General features: G+C 43.6%; 1 protein-coding gene across 2 annotated transcripts in view; it reads left to right on the forward strand.

Moving 5' to 3' along the window:
• The window catches only part of abcf3 (ATP-binding cassette, sub-family F (GCN20), member 3), a 132,366-nt gene that overhangs the window by 30,875 nt on the left and 79,968 nt on the right, over window positions 1–21,523 (forward strand). For both annotated transcript variants that reach the window (XM_072473645.1, XM_072473646.1), the window contains 4 exons: window positions 55–110; window positions 3,153–3,250; window positions 14,471–14,593; window positions 18,504–18,770. In XM_072473645.1, the coding sequence (XP_072329746.1) occupies window positions 55–110; window positions 3,153–3,250; window positions 14,471–14,593; window positions 18,504–18,770 (544 nt within the window). The remainder of the gene's footprint in view (window positions 1–54; window positions 111–3,152; window positions 3,251–14,470; window positions 14,594–18,503; window positions 18,771–21,523) is intronic.

Here is a 21,523-nt window from a genome sequence, read left to right on the forward strand (position 1 = left end):
CACAGGAAAATAATGAACTAATGTTTCTTGTTTTTTTTGATATGCTGGATGCAGATTACAAGACTGAAGACGTCAAAGGAATCTGGATGATGAGAAGGGATTTGGGCACAGTGAGTGAAACATTTATTAAAAGTAGATAGACTACCTTCTAAGTTAATATACCTTAAGTAGATTACTGCCTTTGAGAGTAAGCAACTGAAAGTCAGAACTGTGTTGACATTCTGAATCCTGAAGCCAGCAGTCAATATTTGGAGAATGAGTCTATAAATGCACTGAGTATACAATGACACTCAAGGAAAGCTATTAGAACTGCTGATCAGTTTTATATATGTTCATGACCTGGACTTCAGTGTACGGGACCTAACTTCAAAGTTTTCAAACTCGAATATACCGTAACGAGGAGGAGGACAGTAACAACTCTCAGTGGGACTGTAGAAATGGACAGACACATAGCAGATGCAACCTAATGTAGAGAAGCATAAACAGATACATATTGGAAGAATGAGGTGAGTGAAATATAAAACTAAATGTAAAAATACAAAACAAGTGGTGCAATCACACTATGTTCAGAACCTGGGCATACATATACACAATTTTTGAAGGTGGCAGGGCGAGTTGAGAAGATTGTTAAAGCAGATGAGATTCTTGACTTGAGCAGGTGCATAAGAGTATAAAAACAAGGAAGTTGTGCTCGGCCTCCACTGAAATATAGTCCAATTGTGCTCACCTCACTTTAAGAAAAATGTCAAGGCTTTGGAGTGGGTGCAGAAGCTGTTTTCCAGCATGGTAACCAGGATAAAGGATTACAGTTATGTGGAGAGACTGGGGAAGCTAAGATAATTCTCCTTGGAGCAAAGAGGAAATATTGTGCAATAGTATTGAAGACGTCCTCCAGAACTTGCCATGTCCCGAGCCAAGCTGTTCCAGTCCAGCTACAATACTGGCATCTCTGCAGCAATGTGGAAAATTGTGTCACTCAGCACCTGGTCACATTACAGCTTTGATTCAAACATGGACTAAAGAGTTAAAAGCCTTGACATCAGGGCAGCGTTTGACCAAGTGTGGCATCAGGGAGCCCTAGCTAAATTGGAGTTAATGGAAATCGGGGAAAACTTTTGGTTGAAGTAATGCCAAGCACAAAGGAAGATGGTTGTGGTGGTTGGTGGTAATTCATCTCTGCTTCAGGACATCACTGCAGAAGCTCCTCAAGGTAGTGTCCTCAGCACAACCATCTTCAGCTGCTTCATCAATCACCTTCCTTCCATCATAAGGTTAGAAGTGGGCATGTTCGCTGATGATTGCAGAATGTTCACCATTTGTAATGACTCAGATACTGAAGCAGTCCATGTCCGAATGCAGCAAGACCTGGACAATACCCAGGTTTGGGCTGGCAAGTGAGAAATAAAATTTGTGCCACACAAGTGTCAAGAGACATTGATAGGATGCAGAGCTGGGCTGAAAAGTGGCAGATGGAGTTGAACCCTGATAGGTGTGAGGTGATTCATTTTGGTAGGACAAATTTGAATGTGGATTACAGGGTTAACGGCAGGGTTCTGAAGAATGGAGGAGCAGAGAGATCTCTGAGTTCATGTCCTTAGGTCTCTGAAAGTTGCCACCCAAGTGGATAGAGCCGTGAAGAAAACCTATAGTGTGTTAGCATTTATTAACAGGGGGATTGAGTTCAAGAGCTGTGAGGTTATGTTGCAACTGTACAAGACCTTGGTTAGACCACATTTGGAGTATTGTGTGCAGTTCTGGCCACCTCATTATAGGAAGGATGTGGAAGCATTGGAAAGGGTGCAAAGGAGATTTACCAGGATGCTGCCTGGATTGGAGGGTAGGTCTTATGAGGAAAGGTTGAGGGAGCTCGGGCTTTTCTCATTGGAGCGAAGGAGGATAAGAGGTGACTTAATTGAGGTGTATAAGATGATGAGAGGGATAGATAGAGTGGACGTTCACAAATTTTTCCTCGGGTGGATGTAGCTGTTACAAGGGGGCATGGTGGAAGATATGGAGGGATGTCAGAAGTAGGTTCTTTACTCAGAGAGTGGTTAGAGCGTAGAACGCACTCCCAGCTATGGTAGTGGAGTTGGACACTTTAGGAACTTTCAAGCGGTTATTGGATAGGCATACGGAGTGCACTAGAATGATTGGGAGTAGGTTAATTTGATCTTCGTTTCAGACTAGTTCAGCACAACATCGTGGGCCGAAGGGCCTTTACTGTGCTGTACAGTTCTATGTTCTATGTAAGTGCCAGGCAATAACTCTCGGCACTTGATGTTGAACGACATTACCATATATGAATCCCCACTATCAACTTTCTGGGGGTTACCATTGACCAGAAACATAACTTGGACTAGCCATATAAATACTGTGGCTACAAGAGCAGGTCAGAGGCTAGGAATCCTGATCTAGATTGTAACTGGTTGAAGCCCAGCACTGATCCCTGCGGCACCCCGTGTTACAGCTTGCCAATCCGCAAGAGACGAATTTATCCCCTCATCTCTGCTTCTTGTTAGCTAACCAATCCTTTATCCGTGGTAACGAGGTTATCCCCTACATCGTATTCTCTTATCTTATGTAGGGCCTTCTCAAATAACTTGTGGAATTCTAAGTTCCCCTTTATCCGCCGTGCCTGCTACTTTCTCAAAAAACTCTAACAAAATAATTAAACGCCATTTCCTTTCACAAAGCTGGCGCTCTGATTCTGCCTGATACATCCTGCTCTAATCTCCTTAATGATGGCGTGTACTGAGTCATCCCATCTAAGTTGAGTGCTTCAGTTTGCCTCTGGGTTATGGTGGAAAAAATCCAGTCACGCTTCTGCTTGCTCTCGTTGACACTTTCCACTGGGATGAACGAAAGAAGACACTTGCTGACATGATTGAGTTGTCCTGTCCCACCCCATCTTCGTAAGACAACCTGTCAATGTCCAGTGCCCAGAGTACTACATAGAAAATGGCTACTTGCTTGAGGGTTAAATGTATCCAGGAGAAGAGATCGACAGGGAGGAAACTTTGGCGTTAGGAGGAGGATAGTTGGGGAGGAATAAAGCATTCGGGTTACCCTGGTTTCAGATGTAACATAACTGGAGAAGAATATCTAAAGCCAAGAATTTCACTTTGTCCTATTTTCACATTGTGTGATTTCAGACAGTAGATGCTAAGAAGCTGGAAAAAGCTGAAGCCCGGTTAAAAGCAAAGCAAGAAAAGAGGACCGAGAAGAGCTCACAGAAGACAGCAAGTCCTTTGTAAGTACGGGAGTTTTTGAGTGCTCTTGTTCGCTGGAGTTGAGGAAATAGGCCATGTGGAAAGCAGGGTTTTGCTTCTAATATTGAGTATATATGAGGCAGCAAAAGAGAATTTTAATAACCTGAAGTTCTTCAACCTTGAAAAAGTTGTCTCCGTTTTCTGTTTATTAAATGCTGTTCAACCATACTGAACATCAGCTCTGGAAAATACTCAACCTAAAACATAACTGACTATTGTTCGAAAATCATAGGAACTGGGGAAGCCAGTCAGTCCTCAAGTCTGTCTACCATTCAGTAACGACATGACTATTTTGTACCTCAGCTCCATTTACCTACCTTTTTTGCATATTCCCTGAATCCCTCAGTCAATGAAAATTATTCTGTATGACAAAGTTTGAATTGAGATGAAAAATGAAATGAAAATCGCTTATTGTCATGAGTAGGCTTCAAATGAAGTTACCTAGTCGCCACATTCCGGCGCCTGCTCGGGGAGGCTGGTATGAGAATTGAACCGTGCTGCTGGCCTGCCTTGTCTGCTTTAAAAGCCAGCTCTTTAGCTCTGTGCTAATTGACCCATAATCCACATCCTTTTGGGAAAGCGTTCTAGCTATCCATCATCCTTTGTGTGAAAAAATGCTCCTGATTTTTCTCCTGGATGGCCAAATTCCAATTTTACGGTTGTGTTCTCTTAGTCTGGATTCCCACATCAGAGGAAATAGCTTCACTGCATTTATCCTATTGAATCCCTTTCATTTCAAATATCAGGATTTAGATTTTCCTTCAGCCTCCTAAACTAAAGTGAATACAGGCCAAATTTACACTCTGATTAAAAGTGCTCCCTCTGTTCATTTCCAAAAGCCCGAGCTCTAATTTTAAACTATGCTCTCGAATCCAATACTCCCCAGCCAGCAGAAATGTTTCTCTTATCTGTTCCCCTTCAAATTTGAAAAACCTTGACCAAATCACTATTATTCTTGTAGATCCCAGGGAATACAATCCCAGCTTTGGGAATCTATCCTCATAATGTAACTCTTGGAATCCAGGTTTAATTCTGGTAATTCAGCACTGCACTTTCTCCAAGGCCAACATATCCTTCCTAAGTTTTGGTTCGGCATTTGTTCCCAGAACAAAGTGCTCACAGCGTCATCGAACCAGGACTTAGTATAACTTTTACCTCCTCTTATTCAGGTGCAGCACGGTAGCATTGTGGATAGCACACATGCTTCACAGCTCCAGGGTCCCAGGTTCGATTCCGGCTTGGGTCACTGTCTGTGCGGAGTCTGCACATCCTCCCCGTGTGTGCGTGGGTTTCCTCCGGGTGCTCCGGTTTCCTCCCACAGTCCAAAGATGTGCGGGTTAGGTGGATTGGCCATGCTAAATTGCCCATAGTGTCCAAAATTGCCCTTAGTGTAGGGTGGGGTTACTGGGTTATGGGGATAGGGTGGAGGTGTGGACCTTGGGTAGGGTGCTCTTTCCAAGAGCCGGTGCAGACTCGATGGGCCGAATGGCCTCCTTCTGCACTGTAAATTCTATAAATTCTATGATAATCCTTTCCATATAAAGGCCAGCATTCCGTTCATTTTTTGATGACTTTCTGTGCCTGATGAGAATTTTTAAAATCTATGTACCTAGCCCTCCCAAGTTTCATAGAATGTACAGTAGAAGGAGGCCATTCGGCCCATCAAGTCTGCATTGGCCCTTGCAAAGAATGCCCAACTTAAGTCCACGCCTCCACCCTATCCCCGTAACCCCTAACCTTTTGGACACTAAGGGCCAATCCATCTAACCTGCACATCTTGGACTGAGTGGAAACCGGAGCACCCAGGGGAAACCCACACAGACACGGTGAGGAAGTGCACACTCCACACAGTCACCCGAGGCCGGAATTGAACACATGTCCCTGGAGCTACGAGGCAGCAGTGCTAGCCACAATGCTGCCCCTTCCTGGTTTCCTGGAAACTTTTTCTAAATTTGTCCTTGGGCGATGATCATCGCTAGAAAGGCCAACATTATTTGCCTGGGAATGTCCCTTGATGATCATAAAATGGTACAGCACGGGAGGAGGCAATTGATGCACCAGGTCATGCCAGCTTTCTGTGAGAGGAATTTAGCTAGCCCCACTGTCTGTTCTTTCTCATTAACCCTGCAATTGTTTCTCTTGAGCAGTTCTAATTTTACCTTTTTGAAAGTCACAATAGGTCTTATGAGGCAAGGTTGAGGGAGCTAAGGCTTTTCTCTTTGGAGCAGAGGAGGATGAGAGGTGACTTAATAGAGGTTTATAAGATGATGAGGGGGATAGATAGAGTGGACGTTCAGCGACTATTTCCTCGGGTGGATGTAGCTGTTACAAGGGGGCATAACTATAAGGTTCAGGGTGGGAGATATAGGAGGGATGTCCGAGATAGGTTCTTTACCCGGGGAGTGGTTAGGGTGTGGAATGGACTGCCTGCTGTGATAGTGGAGTCGGACACTTTAGGAACTTTCAAATGGTTATTGGATAGGCACATGGAGCACGCCAGAATGATAGGGAGTGGGATAGCTTGATCTTGGTTTCAGACAACAGATAGCAGAGGTGTCTGCAAATATATAAAACAAAAAGTGTGGCTAAGCTAAACATTGGTCGTTTAGAGAATGAGAAGGGGGATTTAATAATGGGAAATTAGGAAATGGCTGAGGTATTGAACAGGTATTTTGTGTCGGTCTTCACAGTGGAAGACACAAATAATATGCCAATAATTGATGGCAAGGTGGCTATGGCAGGTGAGGATCTAAAAACAATCATTATCACTAAGGAGATAGTGTTGGGCAAGCTAATGGGGCTAAGGTTAAACAAGTCTCCCGGCCCTGATGGAATGCATCCCAGGGTATTAAAAGAGATGGCGGGGGAAATAGCAAATGCACTCGTGGTAATTTATCAAAATTTGCTGGCCTCCAGGGCGGTTCCGGAAGATTGGAAAACAGCAAATGTGACGCTACTGTTTATAAACGGAGGTAGACAAATGACGGGTAACTGTAGGCCAGTTATCTTAACATCTGTAGTGGGAAAAATGTGTGAATCTGTTATCAAGGAAGAAAAATGATACATCTGGATAGAAATTGTCCCATTGGGCAGACGCAGCATAGGTTCGTGAAAGGCAGGTCATGTTTAACTAATTTATTGGAATTCATTACAAGCGTGGTGGAAAATGGGAAACCGGAAGATTTCCATAAGGCATTCAACAAGGTGCCGCACAAAAGGCGGCTGCATAAGATAAAGGTGCACGGCATTACGGGTAATGTATTAGCATGGATAGAAGATTGGTTAACTAACAGAAAGCAAAGAGTGGGGATAAATGTTTTTTTTTTCTGGTTGGCGATCAGTTCTTCAGGGATCAGTTTTGGAACCGCAGTTGTTTACATTTTATAAAGATGATCTAGAGTTGGAAACTAAGTGTAATGTGTCAAAGTTTGCAGATGACACTAAGATGACTGGTGGAGCAAAGTGTGCAGAGGACACAAAGTCTGCAGAGGGATATAGATAGTTTGGAATCTGTAAAAACTGATCCCATTTTACATGATGCTGTCCCACATGTCCAATGCATCTGAATTCTTCACACACTGAATTGTTTTTAATGTGCAGTGATTGAAGTTGAGCAAAGTGTGGTCAAATAGGCCCAAGTGCCTTTTCATCTGGACCAATCTTGTCGTGTCATTCTCCCCCACCACCTCCACTGTACATTGCATTAAGTTTCTTATATATGCCTCAAACACAACCCTGAAGCATTGCAAATTGTATAGAAGTGTTACTACAGGCCCAACTGTATGGTGCTATTGATCTGAGTCGCAGGTCCTGTCAAGTGCCAGTTCTCAATGTTTAAGTCACTCATTTCAGCCCTGCTGTTGCAGGAAAGCAGCAAGCCAGAACAGGCACAGTTGACTTTGTGTCAGCTCCAGCTTGTGCTTATTCACCTGTCAAAGCGTAACGTTGGTGCTGTAGTGTGAGGAAGTGCGCAGCAGAGGGAATATAATGCATTTTTAAAAAATATTATTTTCTCACCAAAAATAAATAAACCACGGCCTTATTTCAGTTCTTTGAAGCACGTGTTCCGCCTCTTTGAAATCACCCAGCAGGACTCTCAATTGTGCTGTGTCTGCTTCCCATTCCCATTGTTGCTGGCAGGCAGCCTGGCTCCACTGTTCCAGAAAGGAGCAGTGGAACATTTCGGTCAGGAGCCTTGCCTGTGATACTGGGCATGGGGAAGGATCTGAAATCTTCCTGAACTGATTGAAGGACTTGTAAGACATGATGTTCTCCTTCACTGGCTCTGAATCATCTGTGGAAAGTCAGTTTTTCTTGTTAAGCTTCCATTTATATTGGTATTGAAAACAAATGCATAGGTGGTTGTATTTGCTTTGTGCATCTTTACATTGTAGGCAACTCCTTAATGTTGGTTGAAAATGTCACCTTGTTTTCAAGTGATATACAATATATATCTCTCTCAAAGATTTGAATGCTAAAAATGTGTAGTCTGCCACATAGCGTTTCATTTTTCTCTCTCAGACGGACTGCTCAAGTGAGTTTCTTCCCCAAAAACTGTCAAATCGCATCGGGTTAATGGATAAACTTCAAAGACTCCTTTGAAGTGTGGTTTCTTCTGGAACTGCTGGCTTTGATGTGACTTCTGAGCTGACACTTTCCGAGCTTTCTTGCACGAGATGTTGGATAAACATTCCTGTTCGAAGATGTTGATGTTTCTTTTTGTTCCTTAGTTTAAACGAGTAAGATTGTTGGTTACTTATGGCGCCATATTTTGGGATTATTTCTGGGGCACCAGGAAGTTCAAGACTTGCCTAGGTTGCTGGCTCTTTGAACTTTTCAACATAGGGTGTTTATTCCATTAATCAGAGCTGGGATCAGCTGCAGATCTCCAAGATGAAAGGGTGATGTGGTAAATGTGTGTTACTGATCTAAACATTCTTCTATTCCTCACTAATAACTGTAAGTGAATATCTGGTACTCCCTGCAGCTCAGTGTTTGTATGCGTTGCCTGATATAATACTGAGCCATGCAGTCCAAATTAGACACCCTGCGCTGTTTGACTTCAGATTTTTGCCAGACATTTTCTCATGGTCAGCACCATGAGTCGAATTGTAAAATTTCGCTCACACAGTAACTGCTGATATAATATTACCCAGTGGTAGAAGAGACACCCTTGATACTGTCATTACCTCGCTGAATTACCATGCACACTCTGCTATCGGGTAGCAAAAAATAAATGTGAACAGATCTCGTAATTTATACCTTGTAACTACAAATCGGCTTTATTAAAGGAGAGACAAGCTCCAGGCAGGGAAATCAGACAATCTGGAGTGAACAGTCTGACGGTACAGATGCAAGCAAGGTAGATCTTAATGTGCTTTATACACCTGTGCAAGCTGACCGCATGGCACGGGGTGAATGATGGATCTGTGTAGGAAGGGAAGCCAATGCATGAAATGTTTGATATTGGTATGAATGTTAGAAGGCAAGGGCGGTCACGTGGAGCTCCACAATCGAAACATGGAAAATAGGAGCAGGCGGGCCATTCAGCCCTTCGAGTTGTTCCCCATTCATTATGATCATGGATGATCATCCAACTCAGTAGCCTAATCCTGCTTTCCCCCCCATATTCTTTGATCTCCTTCTCCACAAGTGCTATATCTAAAAAATAAAGTCACCACCAAGCCAGGAGATCAACCTTGGTTCAATGAAGAGTGCAGGAGAGCATGCCAGGAGCAACATCAGGCATACCGAAAAATGAGGTGAAGCTACAACACAAGACTACTTGTGACTCAAACAGCCGAAGCAGCAAGTAATAGACAGAGCTAAGCGATTCCACAATGAAGGCATCATATCTAAGCTCTGTAGTTCTGCCATATCCAGCTGTAAATGGTTGTGGATAATTAAACAACTCACTGGAAGAGGAGGCTCCACAAATATCCCCATCCTCAATGATGGACGAGCTCAGCACATATGCAAACAATAAGACTGAGGCATTCGCAATAATTTTCAGCCAGAAATGCCGGGTGGATGATCCACCTCGGTCTCCTCTGGAGGTTCCCAGCATCACAGATGTCAATCTTCAGCCAAAACGATTCACTCCAGGTGAGATCAAGAAACGGCTGAAGGCACTGGATACTGCAAAGGCTGTGACAATATCCTGGCAATAGTACTGAAGACATGTGTTCCAGAACTTGCCGCACCCCTAGCAAAGCTGTTCCAGTACAGCTACGACACTGGCATCTACCCGTCAATGTGGAAAATTGGCCAGGTGTGTGCTGTACACATAAAACAGGACAAACTCAGCCCAGCCAATTACCGCCCTATCAGTCTACTCTCCATCATCAGCAGAGTGATGGCAGGAATCATCAAGAGTGCTATCAAACGGCACTTACTCAGCAATAACCAGCTCACGGATGCTCAATTTGGGTTACTCAGTTCCTGACCTCATTACAGCCTTGGTTCAAACATGGACAAAAGAGCTGAATGCCAGAGGTGAATTGAGTGACTATCCTTGACATCAAGGCAGCATTTGACCGAGTATGGCATCAAGGAGCCCTAGCTAAACTGGAGTCAATGGGAATCGGGGAGAAAACTCTCCACTGGTTGGATTTATACCTGACACAAAGGAAGATGGTTGTGGTGGTTGGAGGTCAATCATCTCAGCTCCAGGACATCACTGCAGGAGTTCCTCAGGGTACTGCCTTAGGCCCAACCATCTTCAGCTGCTTCATCAAAGACCTCCCTTCCAGCATAAGGTCTGAAGTGGGGATGTTTCCAGATGACTGTTCAATGTTTCAGCATCATTTGCGACTCCTCAGATAATGAAGCAGTCCATGTCCAAATGCAGCAAGACCTGGACAATATCCAGGCTTGTGCTGATGTGTGGCAAGTTGCATTCGCGCCACACAAGTGCCAGGCAATAACCATCTACAAGAGCGGATCTAACCATCGCCCTTGACATTCAATGGTACCATTGCTGAGTCCCCCACAATAAACATCCTGGGGGTTAACCATTGATCAGAAACTGAACTGGATTACCCATATTAATACTGTGGCTATCAGGGCATGTCAAAGGCTATGAATCCTACAGCGAGTAACTCACCTCCTGACCCCCCAAAGCCTCTCTACCATCTGCAAGGCACAAGTCAGGAGTGTAATGGAATACTCTCCGCTTGTCTGAATGAGTGCAGCTCCAACAACACTCAAGAAGTTCAACACCATCCTGTACAAAGCCTGCTTGTTTGCTCCCCCTTCCACAAATATTCAATTCCTCCACCACCGACGCACAGCAGCAGCCGTGTGTACCATCTACAAGATGCACTGCAGTAACTCAACAAGGTTTCTTAGGCAGCACCTTCCAAAGCCACGACCACTACCATCTAGAAGGACAAGAGCAGCAAATATTTGGGAACCCCAGCACCTGGAGGTTCCCCTCCAAGTCACTCACCACCCTGACTTGGAAATATATTGCCGCTCCTTCACTGTCGCTGAGGCAACATCCTTGAACTCCCTCCCTAACAGCACAGTGGGTGTTCTACACCTCGAGGACTGCAGCGGTCCAAGAAGGATACTCACCACCACCTTCTGAAGGGCAACGAGGGATGTGCAATAAATTCTGGGCTAACCAGCGACGCCCACATCCCATAAATGAATGAGAAAAAAAATTATCCCAGATGACCACAGGCTGCTTTCCTCTGAGGAAGAGAGCTAAATGGTGGTGATTGGGGAGGCGGTGGTGTGGTTGTATTGTCGCTGGACTAGTAAACCAGAGACCCAGAGTAATGCTCTGGGGATCCATGTTCGAATCCCGCCACTGCAGATGGCAAAATTTGAATTTAATAAAAATCTGGAATTAAACGTCTAATGATGACCATGAAAGCATTGTCAATTGTCGATTTTAAAAACCCATCTGGTTCACTAATGTCCAGGCTTATTGGTCTATAATTCCCTATTTTCTCTATACCTACCTTTCTAAATAGTGAGGCTACATTACCTATCCTCCATCTGTAGGAACTGTCCCAGAGTCTATAGAATCTTAGACCACCAATACATCCACTATTTCTCGGGCCAATTAAGTATCCTGGGATGTAGATTATCAGACACCAGGTATTTATCAGCCTTCCACCAATCAATTTCCCCAACACCATTTCTCTACTAATATTGATCTCCTTCAATTCCTACCTCTCACTAAACCCTGTGTTCCTCAACATTTCAACTATCTTATTTGTGTCATTTGTGAAGACAGAACCAAAGTCTGTATTTAGTTGCTCAGCCATTTCTTTGTTCCCAATTTTAAATAGTTTCTGAGTGTAAGGGACTTACATTTGTCTTCACTAATCTTTTTCTCTTCACATATCGATTGAAACTCTTAGTGTCAGTCTTTATGTTTCCTGCAAGCTTACTTTCGTATTGTATATTCCCCATCTTAATCCCTTGGTCCTCCTTTGCTGAATTCTAAACTGTGCCCAAACCTCAGACCTATTGTTTTTCTTAGCCAATTTGTATGGTTTTTCCTTGGATTGACTGCTATCTCTAATGTCCCTTGTAAGCCATAGTTTTGCCACCTTTCCTTTTTTACTGTTGTGCCAGACAGGAATGAACAATTGTTGCAGTTCCCCATGTGCTCTTTGAATGTTTGCCATTGCCTATCCACCGTCATCCCTTTAAGTAATGTTTCACAATCCATCAGAGCCAATTCATGCCTCATATCATCATTGTTTCCTTTATTAAGATTCAGGACCCTAGTCTCAGAATCAACTACTTCACTCTCCATTTTGATGAAAAATTCTATCGTATTATGGTTGCTTATCCCCAATGGTCTTGCACAATTAGATTGCCAATGATTCCATTCTCCATATACAGTACCCTGCCTAGGATGGCCTGATCTCCAGTTGCTTCCTCCAATGTATTAGTCCAGATAACCACCCCGTGTACATTTCAGGAATTCCTCCTCTACGGTATTGTGACTAATTTGATTTGATCAATCTGCCTGCAAATTTAAATCATCCATAATTACAGATGTGCCTTTATCGCACGCATCTTTAATTTCCTGTTTAACGCCATTCCCAACATCACCACTACAGTTTGGGGGTCCATATACTTCGCCCACTAATGTTTTTTGCCCCTTTGTGTTTCTCAGCTTGACCCATACAGATCCCACATTGTCACAGCTAATATCCTTCCTTGCTATTGTGTTAATTTCCTCTTTAAACAGCACTGCAACTCCACCGCCTTTTCCTTTTTGTCTGTCCTTCTTAAAACTGAATATCCTGGATGTTCAGTTCCCATCCCTGGTCACCCTGCAACCACATCTCCATAATCCTGATTATATCGTATCCGTTTACATCTATTTGGGCGATTAGTTCATCCGCTTTATTGCGAGTGCTCCGCACGTTAAGGCACAAAGTCTTAAGGCTTGTGTTTTTAACATGTCCCACTCAATATTTTTCACGGTGGCAGTGTTTGAATCTGGCCCTTGGTTTCTCTGCCTATCACTTTTCTTATTACCCTTTCTGTTTATTCCTTTTGTGCCTGATTCCCCCTCCTCTGACTCCTTGGATAGTTTCCCAGCCCTCTGCCTTTTTAGTTTAAACAATAAAGGAGAGTCGATTGAATGGGATTGGTATTGGTAACATAGAACATTACAGCGCAGTACAGGCCCTTCGGCCCACGATCATTCTGGTAAATCTCCTCTGCACCCTTTCCAATGCTTCCACATCCTTCCTATAATGCGGCGACCAGAATTGCACGCAATACTCTAAATGCGGCCGCACCAGAGTGTTGTATAGTTGCAACATTACCTCATGGCTCCATGTCAAAAGGCTGTTGAGATGACGAGGAAGGAAAACCACAGCGGCAGTGAATGTCGCTCATAAGTCTCTTGGGGCTCTTGGTGCTGTGGAAGCTGGATTGAAACGATTTGAACAGGGAGTTGTGAGGGAGAATGTTATGGAGCCAGGAGGGAACAAATATTTAAAGCACATCAGAGATTGACAATGGGGCAGTAATTAACGAGGGCGTGGTGTGGTTTTCCTGGTTTTGGGGGAGGGGATGGGGTGGGAGTGCGGTATGACAGTGATGATGAAAGGGACCTAGCTACAATGGAATGAACACTGAGTAGCGAGAGGAGGGTTGGTGATCGAGTCAAATATCCAAGATATAAGGCCAGATCTCAAAATAAGCACTCAAGAAAGGGGCAAACTGAAAGAAACTTGTTCCCACAAAGAGCTATTGGAATGTGCAATGCCTTGATACAAATTGTGAGCAGGGCTCAAAGGAGTGTTTGATAATTATTTAATTGGGAAGATATAAAAATAATGTGAAGACCTGTAAGGTAGGTTCATTGTTGGCAGTAAGGACCAAATGATTATCTCTTGGCCGAATGGGATACCAAATATTCACTTGCAGTTATTAATAAGGAACAGAAAAATATTCAGACCAACAGCACATCTTTACCACACTGAGATTTCATCTTGGAGCTCTGCGACTGATCCCAGCTCAGACCAATGGAACCAACGCCTTATATTGCAACAGTTCAAAGAACTGGCATATTGCAAAGTTCAAAGAACTGGCAACTTGGACAAGTCTCAAACTTCTCGTGCCTCAGAAATAATTTAAAAATGCGGTGCTATAACTAACAGTGAATGCTACTCTTTTAACATAAAGACCACAAACAGAACTTGAAATGAAAAATGAAATGAAATGAAAATCGCTTATTGTCACAAGTAGGCTTCAAATGAAGTTACTGTGAAAAGCCCCTAGTCGCCACATTCCGGCGCCTGTTCGGGGAGGCTGTTACGCGAATCGAACTGTGCTGCTGGCCTGCCTCGGTCTGCTTTCAAAGCCAGCGATTTAGCCCTGTGCTAAACAGCCCCTGCTCAGAACTTCAGAAACGTCAGAAAGCATCAACATCTTAAAGCAGCAATGCACTTCCAACATCTCCAAGAAAACTTTGATTTGTCCAGGACAATTGGGAGAGATATTCACTAAGTGCTGGTGTGATATAGGTGAGGCCAGCACTTCGCAGTGTTGGAAATTGTGGGCATCGGCACATTATTTCCAACAGTGGTGCATTAACAAGATCCTGCTTGTGATTGTAGCCCGTGACAAATAATTGTAGTGAATGATGCTTGACTAATAATAGCTTTTTGGTTGTGTTAGCCTTTGGCCATAAGGTTATGCTTTATGATTTGTTCCAGGGTTCTTGAGGAAGCCTCTGCCAGCCAAGCTTCTAATAAGAAGGAAAGCCGCTTGGAAGCTTCAGGAAAGAATAAATCGTATGATATCAAGATCGAGAATTTTGATGTCTCCTATGGAGACAGGTGAGTATTGTCTCTGCTGAACACTGAACGTACTTGGATATAACTGATAGAGATTGACTGACATGCTATCCAACCATTATTGTATCATGTGACTACCGGATGGGAGAAGGCGAACTAGGCGACCTTGTTTTATTTTTGTCTGGTATTTCTATATAGAAATTATATAGAATGATAGTTGTGTGAGGAATGCTCTGTCACCTTTCCCTTGGCCATTGGGTTATGGAAGAGTAACTTATGTTCTTTTAGCCACCCATGTTTAGACAGTGACAGGAACAACTTGTATTAATTTGGGGCCTTCAACCTAATAAGGCTTCCTAAGATGCTGCTTAGGTACATTTGAAGCAAAATTTGACATTGATCCATGTAAGGCAGGTGGCCAAAAGCTTGGTCAAGGAAGTAGTTTTTAGGGACTGTCCTAAAGGAGGAAAAAGTGCTCAAGAGATGGAAAGGTTGAGGGAGCAAATAGTTTAACCACCGAAAATGCCTCAATCACCTAAAATGTGGCTTGTCCAAGAGGCTAGATTTAGATTAGCAGAGATGTCTCAGAGGATTGTGAAGCTGGAGAGGTTTAGTGAGGAAGTGGAGGGATTTACAAACAGAATCAGATTTTAAAATTGAGGCATTGTTTGGCCATGATGTGAGCACAGGGTGATGGGGGAAATGGGACTTGGTGTAAATAATGTCTGGGCAGCAGAGTTTAGAATAACCTCAAAGTTCATGGAGAGTAGAATGGGGGAGCAGACCAGGAATGCGTTGGAATTGTCAAACCAAGAGATGATGAAGTCATAAATGAGGTTTTTAGCAGCACATGAGCTGAGGCAGGAGTGGAGTTGGTCGACATTCCGGAGGGAGAAGCAGGTGGTAGTGGTGACATGCTGAACCTTTATAATGCTCTGGTTAGGTCCCGACTAGAGTATTACATCCTATTTTGGTCACCACATTTTAGAAAAGACCTTGAGATGCTGATGAGAATTATCAGAGATGTGGGTTTTAGCTACAATGTTAGATTTGTTATGACACACTGGGCTAGTTCCTGGTCAGTTCCAGCCCCACTTGACCCGGAGTCGCAATGCAATAGAAACTAACAAATCATTCTTAGTAAAACTCAAAGTCTCTGGTCTTTGGCTGTCCAATAGCTGCAGTCATCAGGTTTATTAATAACAATAACTGTGCAGCAAATACAACTGGCTAACTATTAACAAACTCCTAACTCTCTTTCCAACCCCCCTTTAATTCACCCCACCATCTATATACACACACAAGACAGAAAAACACAGAGGGAAAGAGGAGTGTAAAATAATGATAATTGATCATTGAAAGATAAGAGTCTTTGTTTCAGATGGACATCTTCCAGTCCACCTATCTTCAATCTTCAGTTGGCGGTTTTTGTTTTCAGTCTGTAATGGTTTTCACTGTAGATTCATCCAGGTCTCAAGACTTCTCTGCAGGTTCAGAAAAACAGCAGATAGGCAGTATTTCTGGAGAGAAAGAGATAGAGACAGACAGACAGAGACTTGCAGCTGCTCCTCTCAGCGTCCAGGATCTGACTGTCCTTTCCTTGGTTCTCTGGAAAACACCCCACTTGGTTACACAACAATTAGGAGCAGAAGTCTGCAATTCAGCTCTGCCATTCAATCAGATCATGGCTGATCTCTTCCTGGTCTCAAATCCACCTCCCTACCCGTTTCCATAATCCTTTAACCTGTTAGTATAACCTATTTCCTTGAAAAACCTGAATGACTCAGATTCCACCCCACAATGGCAGGACCCAATCACCAGCTGTTGCCGCAGAATACAGCCGTTGGCCAATTCCCTGGCCAATCAAACTACATTCCTCCAAAATCCCGGGTGCCATAAAGTCTTGAGCTTTTCTGATCAGAAACTAAATCTCCATAGCACAATGTTCCGTTAGAACTTTAGGTTCCTCACTCCCTCTGCTCGACTTCAAAAGGTATATGTCCATGAAATATCCATTGATCAAAATGATAACCATTAAGTAAAAGAAGTGGGAAATAAGGGAATCAACAGGAAGGGCCCTGAGGGTTTGGAAAGGCTGGGGTTGGTCATTTGATAGATGTGCACAATATTATGACAGGCTTATATAAGGAGAAGCTTTTGCTTATCAGAAAAAGAGTAGGGGATACAGATTTAAGATTTTGGGCGAGCGATGCAGGGGAAATGTGCAGTGATTGGTAGTTACCTGGAATTCTCTGCCTACAAGACTGTTAGAAGCAGAAACATTCAATTATTACAGAAGGAAACTGGGTGAGCACTTGCAGGACTCCGGGGATTGAACAGGTGAGTGGGACTCACTGTGATGTGGGCAAGTGTTTGAAAGGTCATTTTGGAGTCTAATGTGACGCTGGGTTTTCAAACAGCCTGGTTCAACTTCGGACAGTTGCCAAGGAAAAGTCGGCAATGGAATTTGTGTTGGGACTGAAGAGCATGACTGTGGTCTTCCCAGCTTTTTAGTTTGAAAACATTTCTGCTTGTACAGTGCTTGATGCCAGTTCGACAGTGGAGTGGTCAAGGGAGGTGCTTTTGCTGTTGTATAAGTCAGTAGTTCTCCAGCATTTTGGTTGAAGGATGCTTCTTTGAATGGATTTGTAATCACTGATCCGTCCCATCTAACCCAAGTTGTAATTCCGATTGAGTATTACATTGTTGCATGTAAGCAGTGTTTTAATAATACTTTTAATAAAACATTTAATTACTTACAGATATCATTGAGGTAGGTGAGCCCGCTACTCATTGTATTCTGTTTCTCCTTGGTGGGATGTTTGACATTTGCACTTATCGGCAGTATGTGTAGCATGAAACTCTGTTTCAGTTGTCCCCATGGATTACAAAATTTGTTTTGGCAGGCCTTGGGGGAAGAGTGGCCTGGGAATTCCTACTGTTCTCGGTCCCATGCGCCCATATGTTTGCTTCCTTGACCTGGTCTGTAAACCAGGTTTCTGGGCAACATGGGAGATAACACACCTGCTGGCAGCCCATTTATCTTCAGGAACAATGCTGCTGTCGGGGAAATTGCTCGTCTCTGCTCAGTTGCACACCCCATACCGAACCTCTTACTACCTGGGCCAGTCTGCACACTCAACACCTTCCTTATCTGTAGGAGAGCGTTCACTGCGTCAAATAAAGAATCATGTTGAGTGGAAGCATCATCAGGTGCTTAATTAGTTTTTGAACAAGCAGTTTGATACTTGTTATGCTAAATGCTCGGTGGACCATTTTAAACCTTGTATTAGAAATGAGCACAACAGGATGTCCTTGCAAGTAGTGTATTAAAATAAGAAGGAATAAAATAACAGAGTGAATATTAACACCATGTCAGCCAATGAGTTAAAAGCAGCGTGAGACTTGTATTTTCTTCATCTGGAGGCCCTGAACGCCTCCACAACAAGCAACGTCTTGAGTGTGGTAGGATTATTTCTCCAGCAAAACGCAGTGATTGGAAGATAGTTACATAATACAAATTGTGTACATTCATCATAATCTTTATTAGTGTCAGGAGAGACAGTAATCAGACAAATATCCATGATGATTGACAAAAGAACCAGAAGGAAAAAGATTTCTTTTACGCATTAAGTTGTTGCAATCTGGAATGAGCTGCTTTAAGAGCAGGTGGCAGCAGATTCAATAGTAATTTTTAAGTGGGACTTGGATAAATGCTTCTTCATAGAATTATACAGCACAGAAAGAGGCCACTCACCTCTTTGTACCAAAGTCGACTCGATGAAAGAGCAACCCAAATTGACCTACGCTCTTCTCTTGTAGCTTTGCCAATTTTTCTCCTTCAATTAATAATCCAATTCCCATTTGTAAGTTATGAAATGTTATTTGGACGAATTAAAATTCAAGGGTAATGGCCGGTCTTTAAAATCCAATTGATTTCTCTTCATTGCAGGAGCTTACTTACCGGCGCCGATTTGCACCTGGCTTACGGCAGACGTTATGGCTTGATTGGTCGGAACGGCTTGGGGAAAACTACACTGCTGAAGATGATGTCGGCTCGGAGTCTCCGCATCCCTTCACACATCAGCATCTTGCATGTGGAGCAGGAAGTGGTGGGCGATGAAACACGGGCGCTTCAGAGTGTGCTTGAGTGTGACACAGTGCGGGAAGGTCTGTTGAAGGCAGAGAAAGAACTGACAGCAAAGCTGAACAGTGGTGTGTAAGTAAAGACCCGCAGAAAGTAGATGCGAGAGCTCTGTAAGCATGCAGCACTCAGTTCAGCACGCAGCTGGGCTTCTGTCTGAACTAGCCTGCTAATGATGGAGGGTGCTCCCCTGATCCAGCCTCGTAGTCCACGTGTTGGCCTATTTATTTTTATATTTCCGAGGTCTTTTTCTTCAGGCCCAAAGTCTTAACACTCCTGTAGGTGAGTCCTCAGCCCTGATGGACCAGTGTGCACTTTTAACCTACCCACTGCCTCTTTAATTTGATATTTATGAAGAACCTGCATTTCTGTAGTGCCTTTCATGGGTACAGCATATTCCAAAGTGCTCTAAACCGGTTAAATACTTGAGAATTATGGTCCCGATCTTGTTCGAGGAAACGTGGCAGCTATTTTTTAATGAATTCTTTCACAGGGTGTTATATGTCGCTGGTTAGGTCAGCATTTATTGCCCATCCCTAATTGCTCTTGAGAAGGTGTTGGTGGTGAGCCAACTGCTTGAATTTCTAAGCAGTAATGAGCCACTGGTTTAATGTTTCATCCAAAAGCCTTGTCTCTGACTTGGCAGTGCGCCCTCAGTATGATGCCACCCGTGCCTCAGTGATAGCACTCTTGATTCAGGGGTCAATAGATTGTGGATTTCAATCTCACTCCAAGGACTTGAGAACAAATTGTAGACTGACACTCTGATATATTACCAAGTGCTTCACTGTCATAGGTGCTGGCCTGTGGATGAGATGTAAAACCAAGTTTCAAGTCCCATCTTTTACATCCATTAACAAAAATCAACTTTTATGCCCATCCTGTTGGGTGGACATAACAGATCTGATGTTACTATAAGAAAAGTGCGGTATTTCTTGCCAATACAGGCATAGAATATGAAAGCAAGAAAGTTGCGATGAACCTTTATTAAACACTGACCTGGCCTCGACTGTAGAGTTGTGTTTTCGGGCAGATGGCGACGTAGTCGGAATGTCACTGGACGAATAATTCAACGGCCCAAATTAATGAAGAAGAGTCATACAGCCATGAAAAGTTAACTCTTATTTTCTCTCTTCACAGATGCTGCCAGACCTGCTGAGTTTTTCCAGCATTTTCTGATAGTTGCTGATGACTTGCGCATGGATTCAAATCCCTCCATGGCAGCTGGTGGAATTTAAATTCAATTAATGAATAAAGTAAATTAATAATAAAAATCTGCAATTGAAAACCAGTCACAATGTTGGTCATGAAACCATCATCGATTGTAAAAACCTATCTGGTTCACTAATGTCCTTTGGGGCAGGAAATCCTTACCTGGATGGTCTGCATTCTGACTCCTGAGCCACATCAATGTGATTGACTCTTAACTGCCCTCTGAAGCCATTAGCACTGTGGGTGTACCTGCACGAGATGGACTGCAGTGGTTCAAGAAGCCGCCTCACCACCTTCATGTGGGCCATTAAGAATGGGCAACAAATGTTGGCTTGCCCAACAACAACCACAAAAGAATTTTAAAAATATCAATTCTGGGCACCACATTCTAGGAAGGATAGAACTTAGAACAGTACAGCACAGTACAGGCCCTTCAACCCATGATGTTGTGCTGACCATTTATCCTAATCTAAGATCAACCTAGCCTACATCCCTTCAATTTACTGCTGTCCATGTGCCTGTCTAAGAGTCGCTTAAATGTCCCCAATGACTCTGACTCCACCACCTCCGCTGGCCGTGCATTCCACACACCCACCACTCTCTGCGTAAAGAACCTACCTCTGACATCTTCCCTATACCTTACTCACTTCACCTTAAAATTATGTCCTCGTGACAGCCATTTCCACCCTGGGGAAAAGTCTCTGGCTATCCACTCTATTCATGCCACTCATCACCTGGTACACCTCTATCAAGTCACCTCTCTGCCTTCTTCGATCCAGTGAGAAAAGCCCTAGCCCTCAACCTTTCTTCATAAGACATGCCCTCCAGTCCAGGTAGCATCTCCTCTGTACCCTCTCTAAAGCATCCACATCCTTCCTATGATGAGGCGACCAGAACTGGACACAATATTCCAAGTGTGGTCTAACTAGGGTTTTATAAAACTGCAGCAAAATCTCACAGCTCTTAAACTCAATCCCCCTGTTAAGGAAAGACAACACACCGTACGCCTTCTTAACAACCCTATCAACCTGGGTGGCAACTTTGAGGGATCTATGTACTTGGACCCCAAGATCCCTCTGTTCCTGCACACTTCCAAGACTTCACACTTGCCTTTAACCCTGTATTCAGCATTCAAATTTGACCTTCCAAAATGAATCACGTCACATTTATCAACTCCATCTACCATTTCTCAGCCCAGCTCTGCATCCTGTCAATGTCCTGTTGTAACCTGCAACAACCCTCAACACTATCTTCAACTCCACCAACCTTTGTGTCATCGGCAAACTTACCAACCCACCCTTCCACTTCCTCATCCAAATCGTTTAGAAAACCCTCAAAGAGCAGAGGTCCCAGAACAGATCCTTGTGGGACACCACTGGTCACCGGCCTCCAGGGGAATACTTTCCATCCACTACCACTCGCTGTCTTCTTTCGGCCAGCCAATTCTGTATCCAGACAGCCAAATCTCCCTATATCCCATGCCCCTAACTTTCCGAATGAGCCTACCATGGGGAAACTTATCAAATGCCTTATTGAAATCTATCTTTATACACCACATCCACTCAATGTGTCTTGTCACATCCTCAAAGAATTCAAAGAGGCCTGTGAGGCATGAT

Source organism: Scyliorhinus torazame, chromosome 14, assembly GCF_047496885.1.
Source record: "Scyliorhinus torazame isolate Kashiwa2021f chromosome 14, sScyTor2.1, whole genome shotgun sequence".
NCBI lineage: Eukaryota > Metazoa > Chordata > Chondrichthyes > Carcharhiniformes > Scyliorhinidae > Scyliorhinus > Scyliorhinus torazame.